At 38.6% G+C, this 23061-nt stretch overlaps 2 protein-coding genes across 2 annotated transcripts in view; one reads left to right on the top strand and one right to left on the bottom strand.

The window, feature by feature from the left end:
• LOC114661546 (uncharacterized) overlaps positions 1-23061 on the bottom strand; it is a 245107-nt gene that overhangs the window by 11374 nt on the left and 210672 nt on the right. The window lies entirely within an intron of this gene.
• LOC114662603 (tubulin alpha-8 chain-like) lies at positions 953-11371 on the top strand. Its single transcript, XM_028816169.2, has 5 exons — positions 953-1148; positions 5030-5178; positions 6222-6374; positions 6922-7449; positions 10845-11371. The coding sequence occupies exons 1-5, from the start codon at positions 968-970 to the stop codon at positions 11136-11138; spliced, it is 1305 nt and encodes a 434-aa protein (XP_028672002.1). The 5' UTR covers positions 953-967; the 3' UTR covers positions 11139-11371.

Genomic DNA, 23061 nt, shown 5'->3' with positions numbered 1-23061 from the left:
ATTGCCAATGCACCTGACCTGCATGTCTTTGGACTGTGGAAGGAAACTGGAGCACCCGGATGAAACCCACGCAGACACGGGGAGAACATGCAAACTCCTTGCAGGGAGGACCCGGGAAGCGAACCTGAGTCTCCCAACTACGAGGCAGAAGTGCTACCACTGCGCCACCGTGCCACCTTTAAATAACCAAAATACCTCAAAAAGCCAAGTAAAAATTACTGATGACAAAAATGTTTAAACAAAACTTGCTTATATTAGGTTAGGTCCAGACTGATCTAAGCCGTTTGCCAGATAGGAGGGCAGTGATCACACTAATTCATCCATGATGATGAAGGCATGGCTTATTTTAAACATTTCATAAAGGAAAGGAAACAAGAACAAGAAAGGAATTGTAGATATTTTGCTCTGCACGCATGTCAAAACTGTCCTTTGGGAAACATTAGTGAAGTATGGAACATGTTAAGTAGCACAAGATGTTTGGTCAGTTCATTAGCTTTTTTTTAATTAAAACCAAAGCTTAATATTGTGAGGGCTATGAGTTCCCCTGTCGACTGTGTGTAATTAGTTTTCACATTAACAGACTAAAGGAAGATGTGTGTATATATGTTTGTGTGTAGTTGTGGTGTGTATTTGTGTCCATGGATAGCCTGGCTTCCTTAAATATTTAATCTAGTTTGCTACGGCAGAGCTAAGTTCACAGTTTTTACTAAAGTGGATTTGTGAGTATGACTATCATTTTCTAAATGCATCCTTTTTGTATACAATAAATTGCAGTCAATCAGGTGATTTTAATTTTGGTTGCCTTACACAAAGGTATGTGAGACATCTTGTCTCCATTCTTCACTCTGAAGGAGGCTTCAGATTTCATTTTTTTGCATAAGGCCTGACTTGTGTTTAGCTATAAAGTGTGTTGCCTTTTTTGCAGCGTGAGTGTATTTCTGTCCATGTTGGGCAAGCTGGAGTTCAGATGGGCAATGCCTGCTGGGAACTGTATTGCCTTGAACATGGTATCCAGCCAGATGGGCACATGCCTGGTGACAAGGCTCTTGGAGGAGGGGACAACTCGTATGACACCTTCTTCTATGAGTCAGGGGCTGGCACACACAATCCCAGGGCTGTGTTTGTGGATCTGGAGCCAACTGTGATCGGTGAGTCCCTTTTCTTCTCAATACATGCAATTTCTGATCTACTATTGCTTTTAGGTGGATCTGAGCCCCTTAAAGCTGTTGGGGGTCATGACAACAACATAGATATAATTGCTAGAGATTTATTTTTTTGTTAAATATACATTTGATTAAAATTAAGTTTATTGTCATATGTATATACTACAGTGAAATTTGACTTGTATGTCTACACAGAAAAACAGAAAAATTATATTAAAATACCAGCATGAAAATGCAAAAAATAAACATTACTCAGAATTCAACTTCTTCATTGTGTGTGTGTGTGCGTGTGTATATAGATATATATAAAACATATATTGATATATTTATAGCTATATAATAAAATGACATTAAATATATTTGTTATACATATATGCATATATACTGTACACATACACAGTACATATTCAATTCAATTAAATTTCTTTTTGTATTGTGCTCTTCTCTGAGTACAAGCACAGAGTACTGTGATGAGGTAAAATGCAAATACAGACCTTACAAATTACTAATTACATAATCAGTACAAATAATGAAAATGTATAATTGATGTTACTGTTAATGTTATAATATTTATTATTATGATTGACTGTTCACTAAATTTACAGTCTGGAGATAGAAATTGTGTGAGAGCCAAAAGTCTCCTTACTGTTTGAAAGAAGGTAGAAAAAATGGCTGCAGGTTGGCTGAGGTCTTTAAAAAATACTGTTTAACTTTCTAAGGCAGCAAGTGTTCATTTGCTGTTATGTTTTTATATGTTATATATGTCTGGATGCAATCTAGATTATTACAAGTGTCTACTTCTGTGTTGTAATGCATATTACCAATTGGTTGCTTTTGAGGTGGACAGTGGCCATAGGTTCAAAGTCATGCTCACTTCATAATCTTGCATTGGAAAGCCCCAGAATATTGCTTTGTTGGTTGGCAATAAATATCTTTTTTATTAAATTTTTATTTTGTTCAGATTGGCGTGATAAGATTGTAAGAGCTTTGACCTTTCCATAAAGTTCAGATCAGAAATGAATGGACTGAAGCTGAGTCACATTGGGGCAGAAACCAGAAGAACCTGGGCAGAGCTAAATCAAACACTAGAGAGACTCACTCAGGACGACTGTTGATCATTCCTTGGTCATGACACACAGACCAGATGTAAAGTAGACTTCAGCAAAGGCCATCACCTAGCACACTTGAACTAAATTAGACACACATGAAAGTAATTTAAAAATCTAAGTGACTAAATGAAAAATAAAATTCAAAAGAATAATTAAGTTAGAAATTAGGTGATATTTTTATTATTAAAACATTATTATTAAAACAAACAACACATAAAGGCGGTCGGCACGGTGGAGCAGTGGGTAGCACTGCTGCCTCACAGTTAGGAGACTCGGGTTCGCTTCCCTGGTCCTCCCTGCTTGGAGTTTGCATGTTCTTCCCGTTTCTGTGTGGGTTTCCTCCGGGTGCTCCAGTTTCCTCCCACAGTCCAAAGACATGCAGGTCAGGTGCGTGCATTGGCGATCCTAAATTGTCCCTAGTGTGTGTGTGTGTGTGTGTGTGTGTGTGTGCGTGTGTGTGTGTGTGCATGTGCGCACCCTGTGGTGGGCTGGCACCCTGCCCGGAGTTTGTTTCCTGCCTTGCGCCCTGTTTTGGCTGGGATTGGCTCCAGCAGACCCCCCGTGACCCTGTAGTTAGGATATAGCGGGTTGGATAATGGATGGATGGAATACATAAAGGCAGCTAAACATAAAGGAAATAATCGAAAATGTAATTTTTAATACTTTAAACAATAAATTACATAAAGAAGCAGGGGGAAGCAGAAACTAAACCAAGAGAGGAAGAGGAAAAAGTGAACTAAACAATTAGAAAACACAAACCCCACAAACTATTCATTTGTTCATATATTTTCCACCACTTGTCTGAAGTGGGGTTTCGGGGGCAACAGTCTCAGCAGTGAGGCCTAAACGTCCTTTTTCCCAGCGAAACTTGCCAACTCATACTGTGGGATCCCAAGGCGTTCCCCATCTGTCTGTGAGATATAATCCTCCCACTGAGCCTTAGGGTCTTCCCCGGGGTCTCCTCCCAGCTGGTTGTGCTGTAAAACCTCCACAGGGAGGCATCCGGTAGGCATCCTTATCAGATGCCCGAAGCACCTCAATTGGCTCCTCTCGATGCGGAGGGTGAGTGGCTCTACTCTAAGTCTCTCCTGGATGTTAGCAATCCTCACCCTAAACTATTAATGAAAACAAACCAATTATTAAATACTAAGATAGAATAATAAGGCAAAAGTAACTAGAATTTGCAGTAGAACAGTAGAAGCAAACACAAAACTAAACCAAATGAAGTCTAATATTAAGAAGAAAGCCCCTAAAAAGTGTTTCTATTCAGTGCCTCAGCTGATCACCAGGACTACATTGGTTCTCAAAGTGATCCTCCAGTGGCCACCACAATTGGCAATTGCTAAATGATATCCCTTCATGCTGATGCCCATTTAAAAACAAATGCACACAATGAACTTGATGATATTGCCAAAGCACCAATAAGAATATTAAAAACAAAAGTAACCCATGATGCCAAAAAGATAAATTGTTGTTTCTTTCCCGGAGTATGTAGTTTTGACTTCAGTTGCACTTGTGCTCAGACTAACTCAAAGGTGTTCAACTTGTCTTCATGGCCATGCATTGTCTGGGGCCATTGATTTGACTTGAGTTCATGTCACAGCATTCTAATAACTCTTAGTTTTTTTTAAAAAAGTTATAATGGCACTTAATGCTGCCTTGTTCTGAACTCCATTCCCCGATAAATGTAACTTCACAGCATTTAAAATTTAGCTTTGTTTCTTGATTTTTATGGAAGAGCCTTACTAATTACTGCAGAATGGTGGTGTGGTAATTACCAGTCCCATCTCGCAGGTCTCGCATCCTTAGTTTGATTTCTGTGCCCAAAGATGTGCAGATCAGGGTAAGGAGGACAATTTCAAACTGACTCAGTGTGAGTGGAGCTTGTGATGGACTGGCACACTGTCTAGTGCTGCTTTCGACCTTGTGTCCAATACTGCTTGATGAACCTTAGTGTTTTCCTGTGACCCTGGTTTGAGATTCTTGTTTTAGATTACCTTACCAGTAAGTCTAAACCCTTTAACACACCAAACCTTACAGGCCAGTCTTCAGATTCCATCGAAGATTTCTAAAGAAATCTAAAGCAGCCAGTGGAGTTGCTGCAGAGACTTCAGTGGAAATAATTGTATCCAGCAGAAAGCCCACAGACTTTGAGGGATCCAACAAATGAACCTTCAGTTACATGACATTAACAGAGCCAGCAATGATTCCTAAACATTTGTTCTGCTCAGTGATTTTTACAGTAAAATTTTCAATAGGGAAAATTAATAAAGGTGATGGTTTGCTCAGTTCAAGGCTGAAGATGAATGTTATTCAGAAAGTTCAGGGATGGCAATGCTGCTCAGAAATGCAGTCTGTCTGGTTTAGGATGTTGGTGATATGTAGTGAAGAAATGCTTGCATTGCAGAGCTGACAACACTTTAGCTCTGAACAAGTTTATTGGATGATCAATGATGCAGAGGAATGTCAGAGAGCGAGACATTTTTAAAATTTACAGAAATGGACTTGAACACTTGATTTTTAGATTAATTTTCTTTCCATGAGTCTTCATACCACGGACATTCTGTGCTCAGTAAGCAAGACTGAATTCAGGCTATATAGAATTTCCACTGTTTTTAAAACTATAATTTTATTGTCATAAAATGCTGAATATTGGTGTAAGACACAGCAGTCAACTCAGTGGATCTTTTCCACTTGTGGATTTGCTATGCCTATAGAGTGTCAATGGCTAAAGCAATATGTTGGGTTTACTTTCAGATGAGGTGCGAAAAGGAACATATCGCCGTCTGTTCCATCCAGAGCAGCTCATCTCAGGCAAGGAGGATGCTGCCAACAACTTTGCCCGTGGGCATTACACGATTGGCAAAGAGATAATTGAATTGGTTTTGGATCGTATTCGTAAATTGGTGAGCAATAGTACTGTTTGCAGCAAAATGAGTGCCAGTTTGTAAAGAGCAGTATCCCATTAGCCACTATAAGCTAGTGGAGACAGTCAAGTAACTGCAAATCCTAGGTTTTTATTTTTAACTTAGGACAGGAAAATCTGAAAGCTTTCTGCTACCTGGTTATTATAAGAATAACGCAAATGTAATCCGTTTAACTGGTCCCATCAGAGCATAAGAAATTGAGTGAGAGGTGGGCATTCAGTCCATCAAGCTCATTTCTTTTCTGCTACTAAGCTAAGATCTCCGACTATCTCATCTACAGAGTGCTTCTTACAGGTTATTTGCCTTAACTATATGTCTTAGTAGTTCCAGATTGCCCCAACTCTTTGCACAAAGAAGTGCTTCCTGTCTTCAGTTCTAAATGCACTTCTACTTAATTTCCAGTGGTATCCTTGAGTATGTGATTCACCATTTACTCGAATGAATTCTACTAGGTATACTTTATCAACACCTTTTGAGAATTTTGAATACCTGGATTAGGTCCCCATGCAGTCTACTGCATGAGAGTAATCAGGTTTAATTCAGAGTCTGTTACAGTAGGACATGTCCTCAAGTCCTGGGACATACTTGGTTGCACTCCTCTGCACTCCTTCAAATGCTGCTATCTCCGGTAGTGTGGTGGTCACAATTGTTCACAGTATTCCAGATGTGGTCTGAGTAGCATAGTCTTTGCATAACATCCCTTGATTTATATTCAACAGGTTTTGCGATATTAACTAACTTTTATTTGTCCTTTTCAATAGCTTGTGTACATTGCTTACATGATGAAAATATTGTTTCAACCTAAACCCCTAAATCTTTTTCAGTGGTTGCATCCTGCAATCTTGTGTTTATAATTGACCATTCTTTTTTTCCATGAATCTGCATTTTCCAATTGTTTGCCCAATGAATCTTTGAATCTGAAATCTTTGAAAAATGAATCTTTATTCTGGAACTGTAATAAATCTAAACAACTTATGTTGTATGCTTTGCTTACAAAGTGTGCCTTTAACTATTCTTCCCAGGCTGACCAGTGTACCGGACTCCAGGGCTTTCTGATCTTCCACAGCTTTGGTGGGGGTACAGGCTCTGGATTTGCCTCTCTCCTCATGGAACGACTGTGTATTGATTATGGGAAGAAGTCCAAACTGGAGTTTGCTGTCTATCCAGCCCCTCAGGTAAGGTGTAAAGGGTTTGTTCAGTCTGAATTGCCACACAGTTGCAGAAACCTGGACTTGAATCCTCACCCTGTCACTGTGTGGTGCTCCTCTGGTTTTCTTTCCATGTTCAAATGATGTGCCTATCAGTAGAACTAAATGAGTCATGAGAGAGTGTGTGTGGGAGAACAAGTACTGTTGCAAGAGATATCTCCTGCCGTGTGCCCAATAAAGACAGAATTAGATGGGTGGGCTCTGGAAAGCATATTTTTAATGATGTTTACTTAATGGAACTTGATATAAAGGTTAGATATATGAATGGCATGAAGATGTGGGTTGCCAGGTTGCAGAAGTTGCAGGGTTATGGTGGTTTCCCTAAGGAATTTCATTAACTTGTTTTTGGCTGTCACACTTAGATCGAGGTAGCAGAGTGACAAGACAAACGATTTAACTTTCTCTTAAAGGGGCATGAAAACAAGCTCAACAAAAAATGGGTGGGAAACTGGGAAAGCCGAAAATAGGAGATGGCGGGTTCAATTGAAACATCTGTCCATGTTCATTCCTACAGGTATCTACAGCTGTGGTGGAGCCCTATAACACTGTTCTGACCACACACACCACCCTGGAGCACTCTGACTGCGCCTTTATGGTGGACAATGAAGCTATTTATGACATATGCCGGAGAAATTTGGACATTGAGCGGCCCACCTACATCAATCTCAATCGACTCATCGGGCAGATTGTGTCCTCAATCACAGCCTCTTTACGCTTTGATGGTGCCTTAAATGTGGATTTGACCGAGTTTCAGACTAACCTGGTGCCATATCCCCGTATTCACTTTCCTCTAGTTGCTTATTCCCCAGTTATATCTGCGGAGAAGGCCTACCATGAGCAGCTGTCTGTGGCTGAGATTACAGCTTCTTGTTTTGAGCCTGCAAACCAGATGGTGAAGTGTGACCCTCGTCATGGGAAGTACATGGCCTGCTGCATGCTGTATCGTGGGGATGTAGTGCCCAAAGATGTAAATTTTGCCATTGCTGCTATGAAGACCAAAAGAAGCATCCAGTTTGTGGACTGGTGTCCTACTGGATTCAAGGTGAGTCAAATAGTGTTAGAATGTGTGGTGTAGCAGTAAGGACATCACAAAGGAAACTACATAGCCTGCTGGTTCAGGCCACTTGTCTGACTCACTGCAGGATCTTGAGTGAGTTACTTAAACTGCCTGTGTTCTATTAGTAAAAGTATGTTTGTATTATCATGGAATGAGCAAAGCTCACCAATTCATTATTGAATTGGTCCACTCTCACACTCTAAACTTCACACACACACACTCTATCCACGTAAGCACTGATTATGAGAAATGCTTACGCAGCCTGTCTCTCCAGTACTCAACATAGGGACTCACTAACTTTGTGGTGCATAAAACACGGCTGTCCCCCAAATATAACCTAAACCTATGGCTTCCTTTGTCCCGGAGAATAACCTAGACACATAGAGGCTAAAACACCTTGGTTAGAACCCTTTACCAACAAGATTCTTTATTCTCACCTTGATATCCATGAATTGCTGGGCAGCATGGACAAAAATTTATATCACGATATATTAAAAAGTAATACGTTACGGTATATATCACATTGTAATATATTTGCATATACTTTCCAGATTTCTTTTCATAAGGATCATTTTAATCAACTGGAGTAATTCTATAATAATTGTACAGTTCAAAATAATAAAATAAGAATTTAAATGTCCTCAAGAGCACACTTTTCAGTTTTTAAAATCCTCTCTTCACAGAAACTGTTAGTGGACAGTTTTCTAAAAAGATATCATAATGAAAAAATATCTTTATTTATATCTTCCATTCCATTGATTTCTAATCATGATAATTTATAGCATTTCAACATACATTGATGAAAAGTTGTGAAAATAATGCTTATCGTTGCTTAATTACAAATTTATAAAAGTCTTTACCTACTTTGTTAATACTCTGTTAATTCAGGGCTATATTATTATTATTATTATTAGACATTAAGCCTGTTACAATAACGGGCGCTAGAATAGTAGTGCATAAACATTAGTAGGAACAGTCTATATTAAATGGCAAAGGACTGTCTATTTTCTGATACAGTAATACTGGCTTGTATGTGGCTGTAACATGCGTCACTGTATTGTGTGCCTTTAATTTTCTCTCACAGTAATACGTCACTCCAGCAAGTATTTTAATCTGTGCTGGCGTGCAGCTGATTATTGTATGTATGGCGTCTCCCCAGCAACGGATTTTATGTGCGCGAAAGTAAATCTACTTTTAAAAGTCATCCTATTGTAATATCATGAAAATTCGTATATTTCGGAAAACACTTTACACTTTACCGGGCCAAGTTTGTTAATCGCAAATCTGACATCCTCAGAGTGAATACTTGCACAACAACAAACACTAATCCCACCTCTTTGGGGAAGCTGGTCTCCACGTCTCAGTACCCGATTGGATTTTTCGTGCGTTGTGTTTTAGGTCTTACCTCATTTACCGAAATCCGATTGGATCGGCCACGCGATATTTTATAGGTCCCGCCCTCTCTGTCTTGTGTGACATGTCAGGCGGCCTTTGAAGCATCGCACCGTGCCCTGCGCATGCGCACTTCACCAGAAGACACACACACACGGACACATGGACGCACACAGGGATTTTATTAAAGAGGATTACATTAAATCACATCACAAATTTATTTTCTTTTGGCAACACAGAAAAACTGTGCTTATTTTCCTAATTTTTTTGCATCTTTGCATTATTTTTAGCAGCTTAGTCATTTAACATTTGTAAAATGCATACGCGATCATTCTACAGAAAGCACATTGACAGTGAAATAACTTCACAAGTCTAAACTGACCCCTTCAAAATTTGATAGTTTGTATTTTTCCTCATCAAAAAGTAGTTTTTATCAACTCATATGATATACAAATACAAATTATAATATAAAATCCCAAGGCATGATGACGGGCTAACACACAGAAAACAAGCAACTGTTTACTGGTTCTTGAAAGCACTGTTTATTGCCCTGATTAATGACGCTGTTAGGCTTTAAAGACACTGAACTTTCTCTTCAAGGGGGATCACTGGCCTCATAAGCCTTCACACTTCACCAGATGCTTCCTTTCCTTTGCCAACCTGCCTCTCTGTTCATTGCACCTCCTGTTATGTTTTCTTCAGCACACATGGCTTTGCTTCCCTCCTGCAGAGATTCACTCGACTCTTTTCTCAGTGGTCAAGTCGCTACAGTAGCAACACAGAATACAAATTTTAACAAAAGTAGACAGAACTTTACCTCTATTTCATTCTGCTGTTGACAAGTATCATTATACCATGCATTTTCTGCAAAACACAACGTTAATATATAAATTCAGTCACTGAAACAAACACACTGTCACTTTTACGATTTGTAGGCCACACACTACTTAATTTCACGTGAACATTCAAATTTAACTATAGCAAGTTGAAGTCTGTGTGGACTTTCATGTCTATGGTTGTACCAGCATACGCTGCACTGTGTCTGAAGGACAAGTAACAAAGGTGCTCAGCCACAGTAGAAATGATGCACAAAATTTTCTACTCATGTCTTATTTCTAATGGTGTACTGCACGTCCCTATATTCATCTTATTGGAGAGTCCCCCTTAGCCTGCTAACCCTGTAGGAAAAGACAGTGGCAATCTCTGTTACACCAGGTGCCCTGTACTTCAGTCACTCAAATATAAAGACTATAGGAGTTATATATATATATATATATATATATATATATATATATAATATAATATAATATATATATATATATATATATATATATATATATATATATAGTCATGGAAAGCTTACTGAAGCTTAGCAGTAACATCAAAAGAGGATATTCTCCAGGGCGGCTTTTAAATTCGACAATTGGCTATTTTTGGCATAGTCTCTGATTGACACGATGATTGAGAGAGAAAGAAAATGAGAGAGACATAGAGACCAAACGTATGCAAAGGGGCACTAGTGGTGACTGTCCTGATTCAGTGACCAAATCTTCTTTAGCCATAACTCACTCCTTCAGTCCATTTAGTTTTAGTCTCCTCCTTGAGGCAGATCCCTGCTTCTCACACAAATCCTCTATTACAGTAACTGGGATGCTGCTCTCTAGTGAACAGTACTGGTCAGTCAAGTCCGGGACTTCCAGATTTTAAAGCACACTTATTCATAAGCTGTGAGATCAATGAACCTAATATCTTGACCATACGTTTTGATTAATCATGTGTTTAAGTTTGGTTAGTTGTGGGTTATTGGGGAAAGTCAGTTGCTGTTGTCTATATGTTGTGCATTTGTATTAATATTTTACATTTAGAGCTGTAGTGAATCCAATTTCATGTAACTGATATTTTTGTGGTAATAAAGGTTTTACTTTACCCTGAGTAACAGAAAGACCAAGTTTAAAAAGAGGTGTCTTACAGTAGTACTCCTTCTCCAGGTTGGAGTGAATTACCAGCCACCAACTGTAGTTCCTGGAGGAGATCTGGCCAAAGTGCAGCGCGCCGTCTGTATGTTGAGCAACACAACTGCCATTGCAGAGGCCTGGGCCCGCCTGGATCACAAGTTTGATCTGATGTATGCAAAACGAGCCTTTGTGCACTGGTATGTGGGAGAGGGCATGGAAGAAGGTGAGTTCTCAGAGGCCAGAGAAGATCTGGCAGCTCTGGAGAAGGATTATGAAGAGGTAGGCATTGATGTGATGGAGGCCGAGATTGAGGAGGATGAATATTAGTGATGTGGTGGTGAAGCAATCCATCTCAGGTTAAATGAAACAGGCTGACAGGCTACTATGAGCTATACATTAACATCCCAAACAGTTCAGAACAGTATATCTTATAATGGCTTCAGTTCCAAGCCTAAAAATGATTTTACTAATCAGCTCAGAAACATTAGTTCAGAAGTTGCAAAAAGCATGAAAAGTGATGATAGTGAAAAGGAGTGTTTTACTATCAATCTATGATTTGAATAACACATTCAGAAAATTAAAAAAGCAAAAAAATAGGGACTCCTTTAACCCAAGAAACAGTGATGACAAAATGGATTGGTGGAATATATTGCAAAAAAATGACAGGAAAAGTGCTGCTGTACTTGTTATGACTGATGTACTTTGAGCCACAGGATGCATGCTGGTGGGACTGAGTCTGAAAAACATGTGGAGTCCAGGTGACTGGTGTGATCGAGTCTACTAGGAACTACTTGACATACACACACACACAAAAGATGATACTAAGGATACTGCATAAGAGAAAGGACTGACCCCACTAGCTGGCATGAGACTGGCAGGCTGGCACTAGTAGGAGATGCTGGTGGATACATTTTTATAGTGTGATTGACTGATCACTAAATGATGATGAATATCTAGAATCTGGCAATTTATTTAAAATAAATTGACAAAGCTGAAGCTAAAATAAAAAAAATCTATAATTAGGGCATAAAGATTACAATGCAAGCTGTATATTAGAATATCTTAACAATATCTTTCATCCTGGATGGCTCCTGTGAGCTTTCAAATAACTTGCCATTAGGCAGTTATGCTCATCTGCTTTTCAGGAGTCATACCCCAAGTTCAAGTCTGAGAGTGGCAGTGCAATGTGTGGGGCAGAGCAGTGCATCTTAATAAGGCATTAAGTTCTAAAGAGTTTAAAGTACACACAGTGTCCAGTTCACCCACTGATTTCTGGTGTCCTTGAGATGCCAAATCACATATTTACATTCACAAACCTGTACTGCATTGAGAAGGTGTACAGACAGATAAATAGACAATCATATTATACAATGATCACATGCATCTTATTAAATTAGTTGGTTTGCTGAAGGCCTGAAAGACCTTTCAGGTTCAGAACATTTACATCTGTTGGTGAAGTACAAGAACCTCAAGTATGCTACCTTTTAGTCCTGCTTGTTGCTAACTATAACACCATAGCTCAGTGTTACCATATTAAACATCTGGATGTTACTGCATGCCAATTATGCTTAAATTAATACTGAGGTGTATTTTTGTCTTTGATTTACCACCTCCTACTAGGTGGTAAGATACAATTAACACATTGCCAGCTGATTGTTTAATAATAAAAAGGTGGCTAGTTAGGCTCTACCACATTGGTGGTGGTGGCACAGGATGCAATAGCAGTACATGATACAAACCTATACATTCCACATGCTGACAGTGAAATTTTGATCAAAGACCTTCCCGACCCCTTGCCCAACTCCCAAACTTCCAGTTCTTACACTGGAGTGACTGCTGCACTGGAGTTAGACCCTGATGATAATGGAAAAATATATATAAAAACTGACTCTAAGACAGTGGGCAAACCATAGCGACCCATGACACAGACAATCCATAAGTCCTCGCCTGTGCTGGCAGTGATGGGAGACCTTCCCCCAAGTCCTTGAACTAGAACTGGCCCCGGGTGACAGCTGTGCTGGAGCTGGTCCTGGCTGATAATGGAGAAACATATCGAAAAAATAATAATTAAAGAACACCTTTTATTTAAAAAAAGTAAGCAAAATGATCAATCATTAATACTGTTGTGACAAGTATCATCCAAATTAATTTCCAATATTAACACAGGCCAGACTTCTACCTTTTATTTTCCTTGTCTTTATAAATACAATCTGCATTTGTGGCAGTGAGATCCTTTGGACAGCTACTTGGGTCACCCATTTTTTAGTAAGGAATTTTTTTTGGAAATAATAGAAGCCTGGCACCTGCCATCCAGGATTGGTTCCTTCTTTGTGCCCGAAGTTGCCAAGACAAGCTCCAGTTCAGCAAAACCCTGTAATTGAATTAAGCAGGATCGATAAACGGATGGGACGAAATAACCAAGGAGTCACCTAGAAATTATAATCAGATAGCATATTCTTCAATGATATTCCCTAGCGTGCCTAGAGAACTGTTTTTTTTTAATAAAATGAGAAAGATTAATCATTGTATTTTAAGGAAATTTCAGGTTGCTTGCGAATTTTGCATTGCGTATGTTATTGTACTAGTTTAAATGATGGCTCGGTGGATTCCCAGCCGGATGTGTTTTAATTGGAGTGTGCGCGTTCTCTCTGGGTGCACACACCTTCTCTTCCACAATCTGAACACATGCGATTAGGCTAACTGCCGACTTGTAACTGCCCCAATGTAAATGAGGGTGTCCAGTATGGAGCTTGGCATCCAAAACTGATAGGAATAAGCAATGCAAAAATTAGGTTCTGAAAATGGCTAGATGAATGGAATGCAGTTTCTGTTGGCTGTTGTAGGACTCTTCATTTGCAATTTTGAACAAATAATGCAACTTACAGATACCCCTTTACACTTTTTTAATATAATATATTTTTTTATATTTCTTTATATTTTTTGATGGTTTTAGAAATTTCACTACGTAGTATTAATTCCAGATTAGTAAAACATGTAATACACAGTGACATGCAACTCCAATTGGACTTCTTCTCTCACGCCTATCAAAAACTTGAAATTTAATCTTAATGTGTACATACTGTATATAAACTGTAAGTACTGATGGAGTGAATGGACAGGATAGTCACAGAGATGAAAGAAAAGCTAGTGAAATGACAAGCCGAGTCTGAAAGTACACTTCCCAGGGCGTTAAAAGTGCACACATAACAAGTCTGTGTCTGATTTTCATCATTACATATCCAGCAAGGGAGCGTCAACTCCTCAAATGGCCCAGTGGCAGTGCTGGAAAACGCACTGCAGAAACGTCACTCTGCTGCCTCAGAGTCACAGCAAAGACAACATTTAAGAAAAAGTAATCACAGCACAAGTAATAGTTTTATAATAGACTAGATTACAATAGATTAGATAAACTTTTTAGTTCCATGAGAAATTCAAATGCATACAACAGCATAATCTTAAAGATAAGGATTCAGACACATGGGACAAATAATACAGCCAACCAACCAACCAACCAATCAGTCAATCAGAAAATAAATTAATAAAAATCAACTTACCGAGTAAATCAGGTTGAAGATTTAAATTGTCTGATAGCAGTGGGTAGAAAAGAGACCCAGAGGTGCTTCTTAGCATACAATGGTGGAATGAGCATGTGGCTAAAAGTGCTCCAAGAGAGCGCCTCCTGGAGGAATGGAGGGGATTTTGCATGATAATCTTGTATTGAAAATTTCAGTGTGCAATTTACATTGGGAAAATACCACTGGAAATGTGAGATGAATGGAGTAGTTAGCTGTGGTGCTCTTTGTGTTCTGATTTTATCATCTTCCATTGCTGTTGGAGCATGCAGAAAATTGGCGGAAGGAACGGTAAGGAAGTCCGGACTTTATTAAAAGTTTTAACAGGTCAGTAGCTTAGGTGCTCCAGCACCTCTGATATATAGTGCTTATGGGGTTTTCAAGCCCCAGGGTGTGGCAGTGCTTTTTACAACTTGAAAATGTTTTGGTACAATAAACCCATCAGTGTTTTAAGTAGGAGCTCTGCCACCTTTTTTCCTATTGTTAAAAAAAAAAATCGTGGTTGGCATTTCTCCTGGCAGAGCTCGAGAAATATTTTTCTCACAGACAGACAGGGCACAACAAGGGAGATAAAAAGCAAGAATGTATAATAACACTGGAAATTAAGCAATGCGATATTATAATAGTAAACAGAACAAAAACATTTTATATGAAAGTCTGTAAGCACCTCATTAAATATGTACTGAAGACCACAGGAAGACATAATTGAATGAACTTCAGTCCTGCCTGCCAATGTATTTTCTGTGCATATGAAGTAGATTATATACAGAAGTAGAATATGAAGAACATTATAGATACTGTAGATATTTCACTCTGTTAACACAGCGATACGCCACAGTTCTGGACATAAGGCACCACTTCTCACTATCTAGCCTGGCATTTTTCTCTCATTACTCATATTCATATGGGTGCTGTTAATCTGCTAAAATGCCCTTTCACATCCAAAACATGTGCAAGTGTGTTGTGTGATGGATTGATATCCTGATAAACTGAGACTAGTGGTTTCCAAAATTGAGTAGATGGAGAAAGAGAGACCATACATCTCATGAATTACGAGGCCATGCTGAACATTTGTGCCTCCTTAGGACTAAAGGGTTCACTGAAATACCACACGTTCACTCTGCTTGCTCATTCAGCTTTGTCTTTACTAAACTATAAGATCCACCCCCACACTACTCCAACAGTGTGTCCTTCAAGCTGGTTGTGACTTCAGATCAATTTTTTCACAGCTACTTTAATCTAAACCTCATTTGAGGTTCCAACAGGGATGCAGCAGTTTTGCCTGTCTAATTAATATTCATCCTCTTAACTTTTTCAGAGTTCACTACTTCTGGTACTTCAATGCAGGAAAGAAGGGAAATGTTTGTTTTTAATTGGTTGTTAATAGTTAGTCTCTGAGGGGCATTAGTATTCATAACCTAATGTTTTTCTAATTATTTTCCTCATACCTTGTGCTGAGAAATAGTGGCCTCATTTAATGCATAACAAATTTATTTTCATTAGTTAAATTTTGACCTTTTAAGCTAAATGTATATTCAGGTAAAACTGATTCCATGTATTCAAGTATAGTGGTCTTAACTGAGCACAATCTTTGAGCACCCTCACCTTTGCCTGTAGGCTTATTACAGAATGAGATGTGATCATAAATTGAACTACTGCTCTTTGGAGGCAGGAATATGTGAAATAACTGGCAATAATTCCACTTACTATATGTCATAGAGTCTTATACTAGGCATCCAACCAGTCTACTTGGCTGGTATGTTTACATTTATTGTTTTTTGTCTCCTGTTGGTAATTGCATGACTTGCTAGTATGAATCCTAGGATGAACTACCATTTTTTTCTGGTGTACTCCCCAGCTAAACAGTGGAGACTTGTGCAACTTGAGTAGAACTAATGCAATGCAGAATAACACCTATCAATTACTAGGCATCACCCCTTTTTCCTTCAGAACAGCTTAGGTTCTTTGAGGGATGGATTCAGTGAAATGCTGGAAATGTTCCTTAAGGATTTTAGCCTGTGCCAAACTATTATCATGCAATTTCTGCAGAATTTCTGCCATAAATACTGTACCTCCTACTCCACCTCATCCTAAAGATGCTTTGGGAACTGTGAGGCCCATCAGAGTCACCTCAGGTTACTGTCATATTCATAGAGTCTGCTAGAGATGATGAATGCTTTGTGATATTGAGCATTTCCCATGTAAAAAAGTGTGGACTGAACTTGAAGGTAAGTACATAGTCAGCAAGAGTACCATGGAGATGCAGTGGTAGCACTGCAGTCTTGCAGTAAGGAGACTGGGGTTAACGTCCTGGGTTCTCCTTACATGGGTTTCCACCCTTAGGCCAAAGACATGGTGGATTGGTGGTACTAAATTGGTCCTAGTGTGTGGATGGTGTGTGTGTGTGTGTGTGTGCCCTATGATGGCTTGGTGACCTGTCCAGGGTATGTTCTTACCTAGCATCTTATGCTGGCCGGGATAGACTCCAGCACCCCCCGGGACCCTGTTTAGGGCTAAGCGGGTTAGACCATGATTGACATAGTCAGCAGTAATACTTTAATGCAATGTGGAATTCATTTCAATTGAGTTCACTAGTTTTTTTTGTTTTTTTTAATAGTCCTCTTCACCTTGTACATGCTTAAGGCACTGCAACATCTTTATAGATGAAATACAAAGTACAAAATTTACAAAATACACACAAAAATATGCTTTGGGTTAAACACACAGATGCAGTAAAAAAAAAAAAAAATTTCAAACTGATTAACAAATTGAACCCTAGAAATATCTGTTGTTGTTGCCTCACTAAACCCATCAGACAGACGTCCAAGACACCCTTATAAAAAACACCAAGAAGACTTTTAATATTTTTTTCTAATAAGTGCACAAAGCACCACACACTCCACAATTCACAAATCAATAATAAACAATAATCAATAATCACAATCCTCCACTCCCAGCAGCTTAGTCACCCAACCTCCCAACTCTGGCTCTCCCTGCTGGGTTTTGACCAGTCCTTTAAATAGTCCATGACCTGGAAGTATTCCTTCTCTGGGTCAAACGCCACATCATCCTTCAAGTAGCACGGAAGTACTGCGGGCTTCCGTCCTCGTGACTCCAAAGTACTTCCGGGTTGTCGTAATAGTAGGAGTTCCCAGGTTTTTTGTGAGCTCCCCCAGGCGGCACCCATGGCACCCAGCAGGGCTGAGGAAACGGACTCCACGCCCCAGAATGCTTTGAGGGAATCTGGGGAACCGTTGCCGTCCAGGGGAGCTGCCACCTAGCATCCTGGGGGATGCAATGCCCTGAGGAGCCTGCTCTTCCTCCTTCTTTCTCTTTAGGGACGTCCCGGCCAGACTGAAACACCGGCCTTCCATCACACTGTCTAGAGTGTCCCATCAATAATAATGGTGAGATATGGGCTGTTGAGGAGAGGAAAGCAAACTCCCAGGAGAAAATAAACCTCTGACAGGCCTATAGTTCATTGTAAAAGTCAAAGTCCTAAGCAAATTTAGACAAGGTCACTGATCTGGAGACTGAGGCTAAGAGGACTGCCCACTTCTCCTGGGCATGCTACAGTATTTTATATGATTGCACAGAATAATCTCATACAGTATGATGACAAATTCCTTTCCTCCATGGATTCATACCTGGAATTCAAGGCTCTTAGTACCTCTAGTGCTTTTCCCATATGCAGGAGAACAGCTTGGTAGTAGAGCAGTTGCACCAACTACCACAGCAGGATAGCAAGAAGAGAAACAGAAGAGAGCAGGTTCAGTAACAGTTTATAATGTTTATATTTTTAAGATAATCACTAACAAATAGAGATGCAATAGAAACAGCTCATTGGCAGCCCTAAATGCAACACTAAAGTTGTGAGTCGTCAGCCTGGACTGAAAAGCTGAGACGAAAGGGGCATCTCATAGAGAAGCAGGTAGATCATCCCATAGCTTGAGCTTGGGTGCTGTAGCTGAAAGCTTGACCTGCCATTGTTATTGGGGCTTTGGAATGAGGATGTGGATTTCGTCATTTGCGTCTTTATGTGTTACTACAAAAGGTTGTGCTGCACATTAGAGGAAATATTAGATAGTAAACTACTGGCAACTGGTTTATTGAAAATATATTATTTCAAATTTACCCATTTCAATTTTGTTTCCATTTTCAAGTAGGGAATTTCAATCTTGTTGTTTTTTGCTGCCTTTAATTTGCTTTTTTATTTTGATTAACATAATTCTTTAATTATTTTGTAGTCGTTGTTATTGCTAATCTTACGTTCTGATAGTCGGACATGTTTTTGGCCATTTAAAACTTCATATGTAGGGTGAAAGATTTTGAAATCAACTCTTAAGTGTGCACATACCTTGCAATCCAATGACAAGAGTTCAACAAAAGTTATACATTTAGTTTTAATTAGGTTGAAGTTTAGTACAGATGTTTTAACATATAGGCAGAGTGGTAATGCAGAGCAGGCATTCATTCCCTACAGCGCTGTGTCGTTTGTATGTTCTGTCCATGCATTTCTGGATTGATTGATTGGTATTATTAATGAGTTTGCCTTACTGCAGATGACTACCCATTTTAACACTGAGTACTGGAAATGTGTCAGATGCACTTTCTTTGAAGTAAGTTACAACCATCGACAATCTGAGCCATCCAGGTGAACATTGGCTGCTGCACCACCGTCTCGCATCATTTCAAAATATCTTTAGTAAGTAAATGAAAACTAAAGATACCTTAATAAAGTGGTTTATGTCACTAGATTTCTCTGTTTGGCTGCACGATTGGGCCATGAAAAGGTTTGGTGCACCGTCCTTTACTTACGCCTCCTGCCTTACACCCAGTGCTGTTGTGATAATCATTAGTTCCTGGCGTCCCCAAACTAGGCAGATTAGATTAACGCCTTAGTACATACAGGACTGAATGTAAATGAATTCAATGGATGTTCAGTTCTTCAGTGCACGATAACACCTTTCTCACTATCTGTTACTAGATGACCAGATCATGAACTTGCATGATGTTGCACCAATAGCAGCAGGCTTTTTTTTTGGTAAAAATAACACAATAATTTTTTTTCACATCTCACTACTTACCTACTTATGTAAAATCCTGGAATTTTTCAAGATGTGTGATCATGATGCTGACGTCACCTGCTCTTTAGTACTCTGTTCACCAGGAGTAAAAGCACTAAAGTCATAGAAGACATTCTGGAAGAATAGCAATCACTTCACAACCTACAAAATGGAAATGATGTCAATTATATTTTCTCTGCAAAATGCTTCTTTGAAAACACTGTAAAGATGCTCAAAAAACTGAAAAGTGCCTGAACAATGTCCCAAAAAAGGCTGAAAAACACTTGTAAAAAGTAATTAAAAAGCTTTAAAACTTCTAAACATTGGAAATGTACACTTCTCAAGTGTAAATGGACCCTTAAGGACAGGAGTTATGTGCTTACACTTTCTAGTTCTTGTGAAACTTCTTTTAGGAGTAATTCCATGTCAGATCATCACACCTTTGGACCTCATTGTCACAGATTTTAACAAAACTTGGCCTGCTGATTTGGCCATGTGAGTAACTCATGGAGCTGAAATTGCATATGTCTTGGATCAATCAATATAAAGGGAGATTTAAGCTAACAAAGTTTGAACTTATAGGGGTTTATGACTTTGACTGGCTGTATCTCCCTAAATATAAGTTGCACAGAAATGGCTCTTTTTCAACTCTATATTTTGTGTACATACTATGCTATCCCCAAAATGAAAAATTACTATGTTATGAGTGATAATATTAAAATATATACAGTATATATAATATTAAAAATTGAATAGCAAAAAAAAAAAAAAAACTATTTTAAAATTGGTAATTTTTAACTAAAGCTAGCTTATAATGTCATGAACATCTCCAGAATCTCCAGAAAATTTGGTCTTTGGTTTTAGAGTCGTTTCTTAGCTATCATTACTTATCTGAGGTCTGGATCGAAACCACAATTCCTTACAATGCTGTTGAATAGCAGTTAGTGGTCAGTGAATGGTACAGGGTTATTAGGGTTCATGAAAACTAAGACTAAAGCCAGAACTAGCAGTAAAAAATACAATTTTAATTGAAATAAAAATTACAGGTAAAAATGAATAAAAAAGACAATAATGCCAAAGTAACTAAAACAAAATAGAATTAATGGTAAATTTAGAATAGTTTTATTTTTTCTCTTCAGTTCACACTTTTGACTTCTTGAGAGACACTGGCCTACTAAAAAGGGCCTTGAATTAAGTAAGTCTTATTTGAGATGATGTACTCTTTCATTTTATGTTTTCAGAAAGTATACATCAAGCCTTTCCTCATAAACCTGAAAAACTAAAACAAAAACTAAACTGAAACTGGATGGGCTCTTAGACCACTAGAGTAAGGAACAAAATTCAACTTTGGTGGATCATCAGTAAGTTACATACAAGCTGTACTGTTTGAATGGGCATGTAAGAGCATAAACAATGGCTACACTCTCAATCTCTACTCCACCAGAGCCTTTGATGCAGAAATTGTGTGTTTGCTTGAAATTGTGTTTGTCCGTCCGGTTGCTGTCACAGATTCAAATACTAAAAGCACATCCTGATGATCCATCACTTGTGTATCAGGACAGTATAGGAATGAGTAGGATGGGGATGGTCCATGAGGATATAAAAAGTTCAGTCTCAACTCTCCAGTGCCAGGCATAGTTTCTTCAACACATCCTATCCATGTGCCTTCATCTCCAGATGTTGAGGGTCCAGCCTTAGGTTTGGGATCGGGAGGGTCAGCTAAGTCACTACTGGAAGAGTCCAACTGACACATCTGCTTGTTGTTGGGTGTGACTTCTGATAGTCTCTCACAGCAGTTCCTGCAGATGCGCTGACCTGACCTTAAATTGAAACTTGGGTGATTCTGCATTGCTGTCCCTTCAAGAATGGGTTATCTTCTTGAGATGGCATTTGAAAGGGTCATAACAAAATTTCTGATTGAGTCTAAACAACTTCTCTACCAATACTGCTACAGCAAAGACAATGCTTATATCTCCACTAGGTACTTGACAGCTTCTGCTATTGATTGATTACACCTGATTGATTTGCACACCACACTACCCTCTGATTAATGCAGTGCGGAGCATTGGCATTTTGACAATAGCCGTTTTGACATGAAATAGTATGGCAAGCACAGGTATCACTAATGGCATTAATGAAGCTTCTGTTCAATTTCAGTGTTGTACAATTGGAACCTTAATTAATGAAATTATTTACACCTGCGCTTGCCATACTATTTCCTGTCAATATGGCTGCTATGGAAAAGGCCCATTAGTGATGTGAAGCCAAAGACCAAATTTTCTGGAAATGTTCATGACATTCATTATAAGCTAGGTTTAGTAAAAAAATTGACCAATTTTAAAATATAGTTTTTTTTCGCTATTCAATTTTTATTATTATAATCACTCATAACAAAGTCATTTTTCATTTTGGGGATAGCAAAGTATTTACACAAAATACAGCTGGAAAAAAGAGTTTTAAAACGATATGAGAACCATTTCTGTGCAACTTATATTTAGGGAGATATAGCCAGTCAAAGTCCTTATCCCTCCCCTCATAAGTTCAAACTTTGTTAGCTTAAATCTGCCTTCATGTTGATCCAAGACGTATGCAATTTCAGTTCCATGGGTCATGTTGATCCAAGACGTATGCAATTTCAGTTCCATGGGTTACTGATATGATCATATCAGCACGCCAAGCTTTGTTAAAACCTGTGATGATTTGACATGGAGTTACCCATGGTCACATTTTAAATTACCTGTGTATAGAAATGGTGGAACAGCCTGTACATAACACATTTCAGTAGTCAGTCCTACCAGAAGTAATGGCATTCATTAATTTCTCAGTATTTTCCAATATTTTTAAACTGGAAAAAGCAAGTTTTAGATATTCTCCTAAAGTATGTTTAATAGTCATATTAGTCTCAAAGATAATGTCTTAATTTCCATGCTCATTCTGTTAAACTAATGTTGAAAACTACTGAGTTAATAAGTGACAGAATATTGTTGAGGTCTATGTCACTTCCCCAATAACTTAACATGTTTTCTTCAAGCAGTTATCATCCATTCAGTCTTTTAACTCACTGACATGTTTAATTGGAACAAAGGCATAGCTGGGTATTATCTGCATTTGAGTAGGTCTAAATAATGAGCCCTGTAGGACACCGTGTTTAACTTCTGAATAGCAGATTAATCTCAGAACATTTAAGTGGATACTGAAATTCATTTGCTAAATATGAGGTAAATGTTGCTGCCTGAGAGCCCTGTGTATTTTTCAAACCTATTTAACATAATAGAGTGGTCAATGGTGTCAAAGGCTGTGCTTAAATCTAACATAATTACTGCAGGATTTCCTTCCACAAAAATATTTAAAAGTAATTTACAAGACAAGTTAGTACTGCTTCTGTTCTGTGACCATCGAGAAAGCCAGGCTGGAACTCCTCAAGTAGATTTTAAAGTGTAAGGTGAGACTGAAGCCTTCGTGACAACTACTTTTCTAATACATTTAGAAAGAAAAATAAATTTGAAATACTGTAGGTATATAATTGTTAAGCTTATTTGGGGATAGTTATTTTTTAAGAAACAGCCTGACAATTGACAATTTTGGTGTGTTGGGTATGTAAGGAGAGACAGG

Source organism: Erpetoichthys calabaricus, chromosome 12, assembly GCF_900747795.2.
Source record: "Erpetoichthys calabaricus chromosome 12, fErpCal1.3, whole genome shotgun sequence".
Lineage (NCBI taxonomy): Eukaryota > Metazoa > Chordata > Cladistia > Polypteriformes > Polypteridae > Erpetoichthys > Erpetoichthys calabaricus.
The sequence above is the reverse complement of the archived record's forward strand: the minus strand, read 5'-3'. Positions and strand labels throughout refer to the sequence as shown.